Source organism: Atractosteus spatula, chromosome 9 (assembly GCF_055471065.1).
Source record: "Atractosteus spatula isolate fAtrSpa1 chromosome 9, fAtrSpa1.hap1, whole genome shotgun sequence".
Classification (NCBI taxonomy): domain Eukaryota; kingdom Metazoa; phylum Chordata; class Actinopteri; order Semionotiformes; family Lepisosteidae; genus Atractosteus; species Atractosteus spatula.
This window is the reverse complement of record NC_142714.1, coordinates 44,757,984-44,774,058: the sequence shown is the minus strand read 5'-3', so window position 1 is coordinate 44,774,058 and position 16,075 is coordinate 44,757,984. Positions and strand designations below refer to the sequence as shown.

The following is a 16,075-nucleotide window of genomic DNA, read 5'->3' as shown; positions in this document are numbered from 1 at the left end:
GTGCACATTCTGGAAGTATAAATGGAGATGCCTTCAAAACTACAGTGGTTTTAAGCAGCTAAGGAGTTCAACCAACTAAAAAGTGAGCAATAAAGAAACCAGGAAGTCTAGCCAAGACTCTAATGCAGTGTTTCAGTTTTAAACAGTGAATATTGTTAAAAGATGTTCCAAGTGGTAAAAAAGATCAAACAAGGTCTTTCAGAGCCTTCTGCTTCAGCAGAGGTTGCAGATGGTTCACTGATTCTGTCTGGACTCCATGGTCTCTCTCATGTCCTTCACGTCCTGTGGCACACGGACAGTCATGCCATCCATCCATTTCTGAACACACACTTGACAGCCCAGGCGAGATCTGACAACACAGCAGCAATTTCTATTATGTATTAACTACTGGTCTCTCCTTGGAAAAACTCAGGACATCCTACTCTTGCAAAGTGACCTGCCTTGAGGGCATTCTTGAAGACCATACAGTGTTAAGGAACTATCCTGAAATTAACTTCAGTAGTACACTTTCATATATTATACAATTTATAATGCAGATTTATCAAATGTATGGTCTTGAGAATGATTATCTCTTTGTTGACATAAGACGTTTCAACAGGCTAATCGAATTTTGTTTGCTAGCTGTCCTATTGCAATCCAGTTCAGATCTTTCAGAGTCCATTGGTTTGCATATTTAACTTACGTCTTGGTCAGCCCATAAGCCAAATCCAGCATATCTATCTCTTCATCTACCAAAGGTTCCATTTTTGCATAAATGTCCTCTTCAAATATCAGATGACATGTTGAACAAGCTAATGTACCCTCACAGGCACCTGCAAGTAAGACAAATTCATATTAAAATGAAACAACCAGAAGATATGCCCATCACTTTCTAAAGCAAAAAATAAAGTTAATCCAAAAATATTTTCTAAACATAAAATATTTGCTTATTTATCTATCCATCACATCTGTACTTTTTCTTAAATATTCTAGATGCTCAAAGTTTGTTAAAAATTGGAAAATGTGTAAGAATCCATCAGTCTGCAAAAGTATGTTCAGTATGCATTTTAGAATTTGAAACAATAAACTTACCAAACCCACTGATGTCCAAATTCATGTTAATCACAACATCCAATAAGGTTTCACCTTCTGTCACTGTAGTAGTAGTTCTATCTCCTTTTTGGTTCACAAAGTGTACTACAACCTTGTCACTTGACTTGCTGGTAAAAAAAAAGTGCTGTTAGAAAACCACAATCTTTTTTACCATTTAAAAAATGCGTTCTGGTTATCAGTGTTAGAATATAACAGTCCTCTACTAATCCAATAAATGATCTTTAGAAATTGCATAATTCTGTTTAATAGTAGTATTGTATCTAATTTTCTGACAATACATGGTATAAATTCTCTCTTTAATTTCATTTGTCTGTAGGGGCTAAAGATACCATATCAAATTACATGTTAAAGCTCTTGCTTTATGCAAATGCATACAACCATAGCGTATTTAAATTGTAGCTCTTTAGAATTGCAGAATTGTATTACAGTTAATCATAAATGTGCACCTGATAAATATTATCAGCATTCAATTTGCTACAAGTAGTACTTGAATTCAGAATTAACCTTTACGCTTACACTTTCACATTATGAATTATTTGTTAAGTTGTCTCCAAACCTTGAACAACTAGCTGTTATCTTAAATCAAAGACCAAATGTGAAGGTCACATTCAGATTTATTGTTATATTGCCAAAACCATTGATTTTTAAGGGGTACAATTCTAATTTGAACTATGCAACTAGAAACCTCAACTGCCTCTACTTAAAATGCCTGTTTTTTAAAGAAAATGTGATTGCAGTATAGTTCAAAGCAGAAAAAAAAGACCATTAGCTTCATTTTGGAGCACCATATGGTCTTCTGTGTTTATTTTTATCAGCATCAGAAAGATTTAGTTATTTAATTGAACCAACTAGTTACCACATAAAGCTCAATATAAAACTGAGATGATTCAGGTTCTCTGCCACAAATGTTACAAACCCTCTGTTGCAAAGACAAGTATATGAGCTATAGCTATAGACATATATGTCAAAGTTTAATGTTTTGTTGAACACTCACCATTCCTCTGCTGAACTGTTGTAAGACACTGGGTTTGTGCTAACAGCCCTGTTTTGTAAAGTTGAGAGCTGTGGAGTGTTAGTTAAATATCTTGCCACTTTCAATCCCATAAAGCCAGGTTTTCCAGAGACGAATGCAGAAAGGAAAGAGTAGAGTTTAACACACCTTGCCATGTTGCCTGTGCTTCTCTTAAAACTTGCACTGTCAGGAAGGACTCAATACAGATAAAGTCAAATGGCCTTGAAATTAGCTCACACCTCTGGGCTGGTTCTAATGATCAAGCTTTCTTAACTTGGTTGAAGTTATATTACATATAATACAAGACATCTAATATAAATAATTTTGAATATCACTTTAAAATCACATTATTATTTATTACAATTACATATAATTTCTGATATTGCATTTTTGTTTTATAATTTATTACTTGTTTACTTATTATTTATATACGTCATTCTTTATAGGATATAACATTTTCATATAAAGAAATCAAGATCTATATTGGCATTCATAGACAACAGAAATTCCTTTCTAATTATTTTGTCTTTGCATTATTTTGTAAAACATACAAAACTTTATTTTAAGTGACTTCATATGTTGGATATCAGCATCGCAGAAAAGATTTTGTCACAATGAATGTAGAACATAATGTATTTAACACAACATTTTATAGTTACATACTGATTATCGATATTACAAATGTTCTGAAGACATGGAGTTTTCAAAAACGTATTTCTTTCATAAGACAGCTGAAACAGACGGTTTAAGTAAGGTAGTAAAAATACTCACCAGGCTCATTGATACTAAAAAGAATTCTGTCCTTCATCACCAAGGTCTTCAAATCTTTCCATCAATCATCCAGTCAGCTCAGGGTCATCCGAGTTCATTTAAAGACACCAGCCAAGCAGTGTAAGGAATCAATCCTTCATTCATGGTGTTTCAATTCATGACCTTTTCCAGCATGTTTACTTCTGTCTCTGCTCTGCATTCAGTGACATATTTTCAAGAAATGTCTTCAAATTACCCTAACCAAGCGCCCAGGGAGAGCAAAATGGCTTTATGTAAAGGTTTTAACTATTGAATTGCACTGGGACAAATGTGAATAAAATTCTGTGTTTTAAATACACTGTTTTCTTTTTTAAGAGGTTTAGAGCTTTTAAAATGCTGCAAGGTTACAGAGGAGGAAGAAAAATGTGTGGTCTGTGCTTATAGCTGCTGATGTTAAAACTTCCACCAAATAGTTTAGAAAATATCCTTACTACCAGAGAACAGCTGATAGTCTGAATCCAGCACAGTGAATGAAAGGTTGGTCAACACTAATTGCTTTCAAATGTTTATAATGCTGTGGGGGCTGTGCACCAAGGCCTGGAAATGGATATTTGTAACAACAAAAAGCTGTTACTGGGCAGGTTCTATGATTCTGATATACACAATGGTGGGGGTGCGTCTTTAAGGAAGTAAAGGCTTTGTAACATGGACTTATGCATGTAGTTTCAGGAAACAGGACTTGATCACTGTTCACCTCTGTTCAAGAACTCCTTGTGCCATTGGCTCCTTTCTCTCTTATTTATAGCGTCTAGAGCTCTAAAACTATACAGAACCCTCTAAAGAGAATTCTCCCATTAAAGAGAATATGCTACAGTATATCTGCTGAGTATTTTTTTTCCCCAGAAGAAAACTGCAAATAACATTAGAAATTCCTTTTATACTTATTGTCCAAATAACTGATGTTTCCATAAATCGGATACCTCCTTTAAAAAAAAAGATTTAAATCTTCCGATATGGATTTTTTAGATAAGATTCTACATACTGAATGTTCTACAGCTGTTAAGCAAGGACACAAACATGTTTTTGTAACATTCAGGAGTTCAGTATTTGATAACCCACAAGACCTAGAAGAAATGTTAGTGAAGCGAGCAAAAACAAATGTGAATGTGTGTTTCTCGTACGCTTGCATAGACTATCCAGAAACAGACGTTTATTATTGCAACACAATAATGTTTAAAAAAAGGCACAGATAGAAGTAGCAATCAGAAAGTAGGAAGCATCATTTATAGTAAATTGGCACTTAAGACCATTTCTGGTTTAGGTCACAAAGAAAAAAGGCCACTGACTGTAACTGACCATATCCATCAGTCCACATACAGTATAATGTATATTTGCATGGTTTTATTATGATTAAATTACCATTGTCATCTTGCACTGAATTACTACTTTATAGTTTTACTGCATTTCCTGTACATTTTCTCTGTTTCTGCCAAATTGATAATTCTATAACATTTAAATGTAATTGGTGATGATGAAACTTGTTTTGCTCTGGCTGTTCTAATCAAATGCCCCTACAAAAAGATTAGCAAACTCAGTCCCATTTCAAGAGTTCTACTGTTCTGTGCCTAAAAACAAATTGCACTGTAGTTCATAGATGATCAGTAAAAGGTTTTGTGCAAAAAGTCCATAGCGCACAAAAGACACACAATTTACCTATCTAAATGCAATCAAATCATAACAGGGACACTTAACCTGTGGCACACTCCCAGTTTTACATAATTTCAGTACATGCAACCAGTGACATCTTTCCCATCACCTAAGGATATCCAGAAAAATTCTATATCACTTATAATTGAATTATTAAGCAACTAAATACTTGTGCAAATATCCCTCTCTAAATGCACACTTCCCTTGATCTGTAGAGTTTAATGGTATTAGCAACATATTGTATCCAAGTACGTGCACACATATACAGTATGTATTTAAAATGGCTGGCACATGCCATCCTGGTAAGGATGAATTAAGTGAGGCCCCACCTGTAAGCAATGTACTGTGGGATCCTTCGATGAAGAGATGAAAGTACTCAGTAAAGAAAGGTTTTCCTACATCTCACAGCTCCATCTGCTATAGAGCATCTAAGCACTCTTCAGAGATCTGTATTTGTCAGAATGTATTTCCTCATGTGCAAAAAGACTGCGGTCATGGTTCAAAATAGAACCAGTGAAAAACTGCACCTGATGTTTCAGATACACAGCATGTAGAATAAGAAAAGGGTGTAAGAGAGACCTTCAGTAAATGCTGCGGAGTGCGGTTTTATATACTGTAACAATGCGGGAGTGGGAGGAGCCACGGCGAGCACCAATAAAAGTCAGCGGCCCGTCTGAGGGGGAGGAGGCACCGGTGTGAGGTTAGTGAAAACAACGCAACGAAACTAACACAAAACGAAAAATGAAAAATAAATATAATAATAATAATAATTAATAATTTCTTACACTTATATAGCGCTTTTCTGGACACTCCACTTAAAGCGCTTTACAGGTAATGGGGACTCACCACCACCAATGTGCAGCATCCACCTGGATGTGCCGCCGTGCATCGCGGCGTCCAGTCTGGACTTACTCTACTGTACTTAATGGGGCCCAGCCTGGGAAAAAGAACCCGCTTAGCACAGCGGTTACCAGACTGGACCTATTTAACAGGGTCCAGTCTGGTAGAACAGGGAGCACAAGGCCAAAACAAAACCAAAACAAAAAACCTCAACCTGTGCAAGAAGGGTCAGCCCGCCCCAGTAGAGATGCACGGCGGGACAGGCAAAACGGAAAACAAAATGAAGGAAAAACGATGACTTGATCCTCCATCACAATCCGCTCCGGGACTATCGGAGGAATGGTCCTCCCCTTTTGGGGGTCTACTTGTCCCTCCGGGAGGTGTTCAGTGTGACTTAAAGAGCCTCCACAGCTGTGGCTCATCCTTAATTAGTCAGAACTTAGTTAATTCGTTTGTGTGCCTTCCCTGTCCAGAAGAAATCTCAGCCATCTTGCAAACTGACACAGTTCATTCTCACACACCATTATCCTCATCTAAGGGTGGTTTTCATGAGGTGAGATTGGACAGCAAATATCTGAAAATCTTTGGAACACGTTCAAGTTCCAGCTCAAACTGTTTGCACAGGCTGTGGAGGGCCAGTTAATTACTAAATGAGAACAGGTCCATATGATTGCCTGGTGTGTGCATATTCACCAGCACCCACCCTCCCACTCACAGAGGAGAGAGATGGAAGGAGAGAAAATATTACAGTCACCAGATTATTTTAAATTTTATTACAGTTTTGAAATGAAAACCTTTCAAGCAGCGAACATTTTTATTATTATGAAAACAAGGCACTGCCTGTTGCTAATACAGCAATGCAATATTAACATTCTTCTGATGTGGTGGCATTCTGTCTTTCACATAATTTAACAAAAAAGGCTAAAATGAATATTTCAATGGGCCTCTTACATTAGTAATACATACATTTCTTGCTTTTTTTTATAAAATCACAAAGCTATTTTTTTAATAAAGACAAAACAAAAATGGAAATATTCTAAGCAAGCCTTGAAACAATTAGGCTGCATACATTACTTTTATTTCAAAATAGCTGATGCTTCATATTATACAACATTTCGCAAAAGATTTGTTATATAAAAAGAAAAACCTATATATCTTTTACTTACTACTCTGCATAGCTATAAAAATCATAACAGATATATCAGAGAATAATACTCACTGAAAAATATGTAACCAACTACAAAAGGAGCAATCATGGTTTTGTAGCCTTGCCTGGACTGTGATCTAATAATGAGTCTGAAAATATAATACTGCAAATTATCAGATTTTTCACGTAACAAAGACAAGAACTGCTTTTCAAGAACACAACATTGTGGACTTACAAAAAAGTTAAAAGCTTAAAATAAAAAAAATAACTGAGAAATACAGTTTCTATTGTATCTTACTTTACTGAAATTACTAACAGTGGGGAGCCATCCAATTGAACAGACTCCTCACTACAAACCTGCTCAACCTCTTATTTAAGGCACAATATGTGAAATACTATTAAAAACAAGCCTTTTTAAACACACTACTAAATGACTGTTGAAATGCTTTATTGCTGCACAACATTTATCCTAGACATGCTTAAATGTGATATTTTACTCTATTGCATCAAAGCAGCTTTTGGGTTCAGAAAATTTGATTGAAGAGGTCAAAATTAACTTAGAACTGTTATTAGTTCTCTTATTTAACCCTGAGCATGTTTAATATTCCCCATAACATAAAATAAACACCAAGAGAAAATCAGTTCTATTTGTACAATTCCTTCATTTAACCATTAGGTGGTTCCAAGCTGGTGTTTTATTGTTTGTTGTCAATTTAAGATGGGGATCAAAACACACTAAGGTTCAATCATCAATCAGATACTTCTGAGATCTGTTTTTCTCCCAATTCCTAAATCTTTCCCAATACAGGTACCTACTATCCTGGTGTATGGTATGCAATTAGATTACTGAACACTGAAACTTTACTAGAACATTTTTATTGACACCGAATGGGAAGACTGGACCAATTAAAAATTAGTACGTGTACAAAACAAAAATTGGTCTACTGCTTTGTCAGGCAATAACCAACTATAAATTTTAACAGTACGCCCATGAAAACTGAGTCAGAATGGTTGCAATTCACATTAAATGTTCCGGTTTCAGTATTAATGTATTGTATTTACCACATCTTGAAAGGTAACTGCTGATTTGCTGATTAGTTCAAGACAGGTTTGCAGTGAAGGGGCGGCAGTGTCCAATGGGACTCCTCTGTAGTGGTTCCAGCACAGGTATCAGTGGGCACCGATCACATGGACTCAAACTCATCGATGCGCTGCTTGGTATTGCCTTGCCTGATCTGGCGCAGTGTCTTGTACTTATCCCGCCCTGCTCTCACATTCTCTGCATGGATCATATCATTCTGCGTTTTCTTGGTCTCATCCCGGGCGTTGGCCAACTCTGAACTCAAAGCCTAAAGAAAAGCAAGCAAAAAAGAAAAAAATGCAAGTTACAATTTCCATGAAACAATGCATTACCCCTGCGGAGTTGGAGAAGCTGAAAAGTCATACCACTAGAGGCCGCCATTGAAACAATTTAAGAACAGTATTTGGTTACAGGATAACTGAATTAAACTGAATGTCTAGTATGGTCTATTTTAATTCGAGATGTGGCAGGTTTTCACAGGTTGCCAACCAGGCACTGGTCTTCTTTCAAGAAATCGCTGGATGACATCCTATGATCAATCAACCACTAAAAACCAAAGGAGCAATGCGGTAGTTCATGTATTATGGTGCATATATAATTATAGTGGAGTAGCACCTAAAATGCACCAGCATACACATTACATTATTGTAGAGCTACGAGGGAGCTAGGTTTTGTTTTTACAGCCCCTCTGTTTATTTGAACCTGCACAAAGGCAGAGCCCCTGTTTCATCAGTGTGTCACACGAGTCAAGGGTCCTAGCAGCTATTCTGAAGTGGGAATCTTACACAATAATAAGGGACTGCAGTCACTGGTCTCCAATGCAACCAAGGTACTACAAAATGCTTTTAAGATCTAATTCACAGCAACATGCACATGACAACATGACCTTGCATTTTGTTACAAACAAGATACTGTATGATAAAAGGCTTGACTTTTTCTCAACCAAATTCTTGAAATCTTGCCTACTGATGAGTAGCACTTTGTACTATTAGTTTAATTCTCCAATATTATTCTGAATATTCTACATTATGCACAACCTTCAGATATTCAATAAACAGTGCAACATCAAAAATTGTGTTTAAAATCTTAGAAATAAATTGTGAAGTATACAATCAAGAATAAGCACGCAGACTAGTAGTCTTCTAATTAAGTAAACCAGTAGTTTAGCTAAGAACACGTAGGAGGATTAAACAAGGAAATCAAAACACTGGTACTTCTTTCTCTACAAGAAATGTTTTGAAAACTACTTTAGCTTGATTGCATTCAATTAAGTCTTCAACGATAGCAGAACATCTTGTAATAAGTCTAAAATAAGTCATAACTGTCAAGTATACAGTTAGACACCTACTGTATTGCAAGTAACGAGTTTTTTTTTTTTTTTAAGGTCACATCCCATCACTGCTGGCATCTTGATAGTAGAAGTGAATATTCAACCAAGAAAATGTAATGATTGGCATTACCTTCAAAACAATTTTAAATGCCATAACCTTCCATGAAAGGTTTAATCACAATTTGAAAAGTGTGCAGTGAAAAGACTGCATAAATACCAAGTCCTATCAGTTTCAAGAAAATACAAGTTATCATGACTTCTGGTCATACCAAATCAAATTGCACGTTTTTTACACATTTGTAAGGCTTAATATGTTTCCCCTGACAGACATTACACTTCAGATGCTCATTGTGAACATTCTTCTTATACCCCAAAGATGTAAGATCCACAAACTGGCAGCATTGACACTGACAGTCTCATTTAAATAAATTGAACCCAAGTCATAAAATTGTAAGAAATTAAATATCACACAACACATTATCCTGTAACAAACAGGCTTTTCTGCAGTTACTTAATGTTCTATTTTAGCCAAGAGACAAAGACTAGTGTCTAAAAACACTATAGAAATAATTGTTTGGTTATCTGTTTGAGAATCTATTATTGATCATCCATAGCGGCATACAGATTTAAACCGGAAACCATTTGAAACCAATTTTCTGATTCAGAAAGGAAATTTCTTTAAGGTTAGGAATGTAACTGACGAGTTTATTTCACATGTGTTTGCCTTTATGATGAGTCACTGTACTGAAGCAGGAATATGTCAGGAGGAGTGGTAGGTGAATTAGTTTCTTACTATGGCAAACTTAGTCAAAAGATGGTCTTTCCTTTAATAACCAAAATGGTTTATATTTACCAATTCAATATTTTCAGAGGTGCAATGGTGTACAAAAAAGAAAAAAAATAGTAATTAAGAATCAGTGTTTGTGAAATAACTGAAACCTTAGTTTATTTAGCACAATAAAGGTGATAATTAGAATTAACTAGCTAAATACTTTGGAAAAGTAAAGAAGAGTTTGAGCAGCCCTGTTCTGCATAACGGTCAGAAAGTTTGAGACCATTATGTTCACCACTATACAGGTTAAATGTTAAAACACAATGCCATGATCAAAAAAGATTTAAAAGAACCTTAGAAAAAGGGTAGTTGATGCTTATCAGTTTGGAAAATGTTTAGAAATGGTTTGTATCATCTGGGGCTCCGTCTATCAGACAGGGAGTTAACAAATGGAAAATATTCAAGGTCACGGTGACTCTACCCAGCACTGTTTGTCCTGAAAAAAAAGAGTAGCCCAGAAAATCATCCAGAAAGTCACAAAGAACACCATCATCTAAAAACCTGTAGGCTTTACTGTGGAGGAACAAACCACTGCTATCTAAAAAGAATATTGCCACCCATTTTAAGTTTGTTGAAGAGCACCAGGAAGAACCACAATACTACTGCAAGGGCACAAGTGGAAACTAAACTGTAATGCGTTTAAAACTAAGAACAGAACATTGCTGAAGCCAATACAAGGATCTCACCAAGCCTCATGGTAAGGCTGAATAAAATACTCTGAACTACTAAGTACTACTACCATAAGGGCTTGATGGGCCAAATGGCTTCTTCTTGATTCATACCTTACTTATGTTCTTACTGAAGAACACTCTCTATACAAACAAGTTAAAAGTTGAAGTTTTTGTCCACAACAGGAAATATTCTTAGTGGCCTAAACGCCACCGAAATGTTCCAGCAGAACTTGAACTGAGGTTTTTCTTACAAGGAAACCCTCCAATGTCACCAGCCTTAAGCACTTTTGTAAGCCAGAACAGGCTAAAATTCCTAAAGGTTGATCAGAGATACTTGTATATGGTCACAGGAAAAGACTAATTTAAGTCAGTGGTGCCAAAGGATGTTCTACTAGTTACTAAATGCAAGGGTTCACATACTTATTAAAAAGAGGATATTTACTGTTAGATTGTTTTATTAAATAATCCAAACATATGTCAGTGCTATACATTCATTTAGCTTATCTTCGACGGGGGTACACAAATGCCCCATTTGGTTATAATACAAGGAACTCATTGCATTTTTTGCAGTTAGGTTTTGTTTTGAATCTGATATCAAAGAAATGCAAGTGCTTCTAGTTACCAAAAGAAGCATGAATGAGAATATATTCTAAAATGGAAAATGAAGCTCACATTTTGAGCACCAAATTTATAATCTCTGGTATTGTTGTTATCATTCTTGACGCAATTAACAATATTAATGATATAGGTGGATGCAGCACATTGGTGGTGGAGTCCCCATTACCTGTAAAGAGCTTTGAGTGGAGTGTCCAGAAAAGCACTATATAAGTGTAAGAAATTATTTTTATTATATAGTCATCATAGTTCTTATTAAGAACTGCCTTCTTATATGGTATGAACATCAAACTCCAACCTCTGCTTACCAGTAGGTGCTTCTGCACACGCTCGTTCTTCTCTGCCTCTGTCATGCGCTCCTCCTCGCTACGATCCTTGTAGGTGCCTGCTGATGTGAGCTCGGCGCTGGCCTCTGCGCTGCTCTCGTCATTCTCATCATGCTCGTTCTCTTCGTGGACCGGCTCCTGTACGTGAGCAGCCATCATCTTGGCTTTCAATTCATCTTTGGTCTTCTCCAGGTCTTCCTGGACCATGGTCGCCTGACAAAATAACACAAACGTTGAGGATGAGCTGCCTTTTTGGCAAAAACTTTCCACAGTTTTCCACAATCCCTCTAGTACAATTACCTCTTCCATGACATTAGGTTTTCAGTAATACACTACCTTATCATTGTGCTTTATATCCAACAAATATGCACTCCATTGTAATTTATTTCATTTACAAAATGTTTTTATGCGACAACAACTAATGGCTTATATTTAAAAAGTTATTTTTTCAACACATAAGCTCCCAAAACACTTTCCATTATAGAAGAGGGCCTACTTCATCCACCAATGAAGTGCAGCCTCACCTGGGTAATAAGGAACAGCTATTACATACCATTCACGCATTAATATTTAATATTTACATCATATTCAGTCTAATTATGATCAGGATCTGCCTATATTTGCTGTATTATTACAAAGTAATCTACTAAATAAGTGAATTACAGTATTCTGTAAAAAAATTAAACAATTGGTGATAATATACAGTATGTATCCACCCAGTTTGACATCACCAATTGCTTAAAGACTGGGCTCTCTGTCAATGACTCCCATGCCAGATTAGGGAAAAAATAAAATGGGAACACAACTTTCTAACAACCCAACAACAGAGGCAAACAGCACTACAGCTTTGCAGACTCCTTAGTACCTGGTAGGACTGTAATTAGACTACTGAACACTGTAAGAGTAGTGTCTCTTGCTAACATCTACGCAAGACTTTTTTGCACAGCCAATTCTGTATGTATGAACTTTAAGGCTTAGCTTGCACAATGAACAACCCACAAAAAATATTTTAACCAATCTGTATTAATCTATTGGAAGATTTAACCCTGTTCTACTTTAGGAGAAACGTGACTTTTAAGCTCAACTATGACATTAGTTATGAAAATGCTGAGATGGTTGAAATCAACATCGTGATAGTTTAGTTGGAATTTCAGTGAACCTGTACTTGAAAAACCTGTGACTGCTAAACTGTTAATGAAGTAATGTAGGAAATGGTGATAGTTTCAGCTCGTATACCAAAGGAACCATCGGTGTTTATTTTAGCGAGCACAATAACAGGACATTTGGGAATTGCCATTTATAATTACACTCTTTCAAAAGCTAAAATATGGAAAAAAAATCACAATGGGGCATCAAACATCCTCCCAGGCAAACAGGATTTCCCTGCCTCAGAGAAAGCAAAGACCACCCTTTACAGACAACTGGAGCTCACCGACGCCTTGGATAGGCTGTGCATACACGCCTTTGAGGCCAAGCCCGGGTCAAGAACTTCTACTTATTCAAACTGAGCAGTCAGGACAAAACTGACACACAGGATACAAATGATACAGCAATCATAGAAAATACATCTTGGGTTAGCATTGTACTACAGGTGGGTAGCTGCGTCAGCATGCGTAGGCTGCAAAGGAACAAGTAATATGTTTATTCCATGCTGAAAACAGAAGAAAGAAAACAACGTTTCGGCTGTGGAGCCTTCTTCGTAGCATTGTACTACGACCAACAAAAGCAATGTGAGGTTGATTAAAAGCTTTGGATGCCTATTCTCACGTTAACTTTGGCATTGTAATTGGGTACATTTCTTTACCAAAATGTAATTGTTTTGCTTCATGAAGTAAAGTTAAAACCTTTTTTTAAAGAAACATTTTTCTCATTTGTGGTATATGGTCTATCCTCAGTTCATTTTTAGAAGGCCCTTGCAAGACTTATTTTAGTTACAAGGGTAGACCGGGGCACCTCACCTTCTGCTGCCACTGCAGGGCCTCATCTTCCTTCTTTTTCTTGGCGTCCTCCAGGAGGGAGATTTTCGAAGTCAGTTCAGCCAGTTCAGTGGCCTAAAAAGGAAAAAAAAAAGGAAAGGGTGGTATTTTTTTTTCCTGAACTGAAGAGTCTAAAATAACAAACGCATTCACCAGACACACCATGTGCAAACCGAAAAAGAAAAGAATTCCCCAGTTCCCTTCCAACAAGCTCACTTTATTTGAACAGTCTAATAACTGTTTCCTGTGCTGCGACATTTATAACCAAGCACTTTGAATTCTACCTATAACTGTGACCGGTGTGACTGTGATCTCCACACATGCAGCAAGAACAATTATACAAATACATTTTAGCTTTACCAATTATCCTCAAACAAAAACATTTACTCAGAAAATAACAGGAAAACAAACAAAAAATGACTGACATGAATGTGCAACAGAACAAGTTTTTTCCATGCTGAAAAGAGAAAAAAAGAAACAACGTTTTGGCAGTGGAGCCTTCTTCAGGTATTCTCTTTTCAGCATGGAATAAACCTTTACGTGTTCCTTTGCAGCCTACACATGCTGACGCAGCTACCTACATGAATGTGGAAGATGCTGTTTCACGTGTACGACCATGGGTCTAGCTTTACTAGGCCTAAGCATTTTTTCCTATTAGCAGCATGGTGGCACTTTGGTTAGCATTGCTGCCTCATAGCATTGGGGTCCAGGCCTGGGGTCTGTTAAATGTAAATATACTCTGTGTTTAAGTGGGTTTCCTCCGTGTGCTCTGGTTTCCTCCCACAGAAACACTTGTAGGTTAACTGGCCCTAGTGTGAATGTGTGTGTCTGCCCTTACGATGGGCTGGTCTTCTGTTCAGGGTGTGCCCTGCCTTGCGTCCATTGCTTCCAAGACAAGCACCAGCTCCCCCGTGACCCTGAACCAGATTAAATGGATACAAAATGGATGGATCTTTCAGTAAGTCCCACTCACTAGGTGCTCCTGGTTTTTCATCTGGTTCTCAGACTGCTGGAGGAGTGCAGCCTTAGCTTCCTCTGCCATTCGGCGATCCTTCTCCAGTCGCTCAGCCTCCTCCTGGGCACTTTTCCTCTCCTGTTCCAGCTCCAAAGCCCGACGGGTCTGCTCCTCCAGCTCTGCAGGGGCAAACACAGGCTTTCAGTAATGAAGGCAAATCCTGGAGTTTTAGAATTGTGGAGGTTTGAGCTAAAACTGTTGACCAAAATATGTATCACTGATTCAGTGTTTTTGCACAGATCCTTAATAAAACATAACAAAAAAATATATTGTCTTGTGAGGGAGAACTTTGAAAATGACAGCTGTGCTCCAGATCAAGGAAATAAGTTGAAAGCCTTTTTATCATGCCCTTTCTATGCTAATGTACTTCAATAAACTGAAGTTGGGTTTTTTTTCCTCCAACCTTGCTGAGCCTTTTTAGTTTGCTCCTCGATTTGCCTCAGTCTCTCCATCAGCTCTTCCTTTTCACGTTCAATCTTCTCTTTCTCCTTCTCAGCCAGTTCTCTCTTCTTCTTTTCATTTTCTAAAAGTGCCCTGAGTACAAGAGAAAACAACTGTCATCATGAAGACTTCACGACTTCAGTAATCCCCTCATGCCTTAACATCTTAAACACACAAAAGCTTAACTGTTGTATTTCTGAAAGCAAGTGTAGTCAACTCATTACTCATATCAGGACAGAACTGTGAAAAACTTAGTACAACAGGTAATGTTTAAGGAACAAGTAATAGGTTTATTCCATGCTGAAAAGAGAAGAAAGAAAACACAACTTTTGGCTGTGGAGCCTTCTGTTAGGGTAACTAATGTGAATCTACAGTACATATAAGCCTGTTCTCTGAGTGATCAAATAAACCTGAAACATGAATAAAACAGAACAATAGTAAGACTTCATAACAGAAACACCAGATAGGCATTTACAGTATGCATGTACGTACAGAAGTTTTGAAGATTCAGAGGCAGAAAAGTCTGAATTATTGTATGACATTTGTGAATGATTGATGGGGAACAGCTTATTGATTATAACCAACCTTTCCATCTGCTTCTGGTGCTTCTCCTCCCGAGCCTGGGCCTTCATCTGCTGTACCTCAATGGTGTCTGGTTTGCGCCGCCTCATATACAGCTCATGGTTTCCCATACAGAGGGCAAGTATGCGCTTGTTGATCCTCAGACGAGGGGCATAAAACACAAAGTCCTGAAAGAGGAAGCTGGTTTAGATCTCTTCTCTCTCAAAAGTCTGTTAATAACATCCCTAAGACACCATTTTTCCTTTTTTAATTACAGTAAAAAATATATTAACGACTTTGTTTAGCATTCTTTTCTTGAAGAGGAAAAACTGCTCAGATTTACGTCATCTAGCTCATTTTTATTCATAAAAAATTATCTTCATCTGTTTTGAGCACTTGGAACAATTCATTCATGTAGCCAATTTTTGTATTCAATAGCATAACACTGAAAAAGCAGGAGGCCAAGTTAAAATAAATCCTTTCAACAAAGGTCTGCCTTCTTTTTTTGTAAGTCTCAGGTCTGTGTGAAAAGCTCTAGGTATCTAGGACACTTTTAACAGCATAACTCCTTTAGAGGGAGAATGACATGTTCAATCTCACTTCAAATTTTATGTAATTATGTTACTTCTTTCTCCATACAGGAAAGATTTCGTTTTTCACATCAATTTAATAGCAGTAA

General features: G+C 37.0%; 2 protein-coding genes across 3 annotated transcripts in view; both read right to left on the bottom strand.

Annotated features, from left to right (window-relative positions):
* Window positions 1–196: 196 nt before the first annotated feature.
* On the bottom strand, window positions 197–2,259 carry fdx1b (ferredoxin 1b). The gene is made up of 4 exons (XM_088925945.1): window positions 2,087–2,259; window positions 1,072–1,199; window positions 683–812; window positions 197–349 (listed from the first exon to the last, which is right to left on the bottom strand). Exons 1-4 carry the CDS (start codon window positions 2,257–2,259, stop codon window positions 235–237), a joined length of 546 nt encoding a protein of 181 aa, XP_088782071.1. The 3' UTR covers window positions 197–234.
* A 3,886-nt stretch (window positions 2,260–6,145) lies between these two features.
* The window catches only part of msna (moesin a), a 41,002-nt gene continuing 31,072 nt past the window's right edge, over window positions 6,146–16,075 (bottom strand). For both annotated transcript variants that reach the window (XM_088924510.1, XM_088924511.1), the window contains exons 8-13: window positions 15,421–15,584; window positions 14,798–14,928; window positions 14,353–14,513; window positions 13,362–13,454; window positions 11,386–11,616; window positions 6,146–7,897 (exon numbers count right to left, since the gene is read on the bottom strand). In XM_088924510.1, coding sequence (XP_088780636.1) covers window positions 7,733–7,897; window positions 11,386–11,616; window positions 13,362–13,454; window positions 14,353–14,513; window positions 14,798–14,928; window positions 15,421–15,584 — 945 coding nt within the window. In that variant the 3' untranslated portion in view covers window positions 6,146–7,732. The remainder of the gene's footprint in view (window positions 7,898–11,385; window positions 11,617–13,361; window positions 13,455–14,352; window positions 14,514–14,797; window positions 14,929–15,420; window positions 15,585–16,075) is intronic.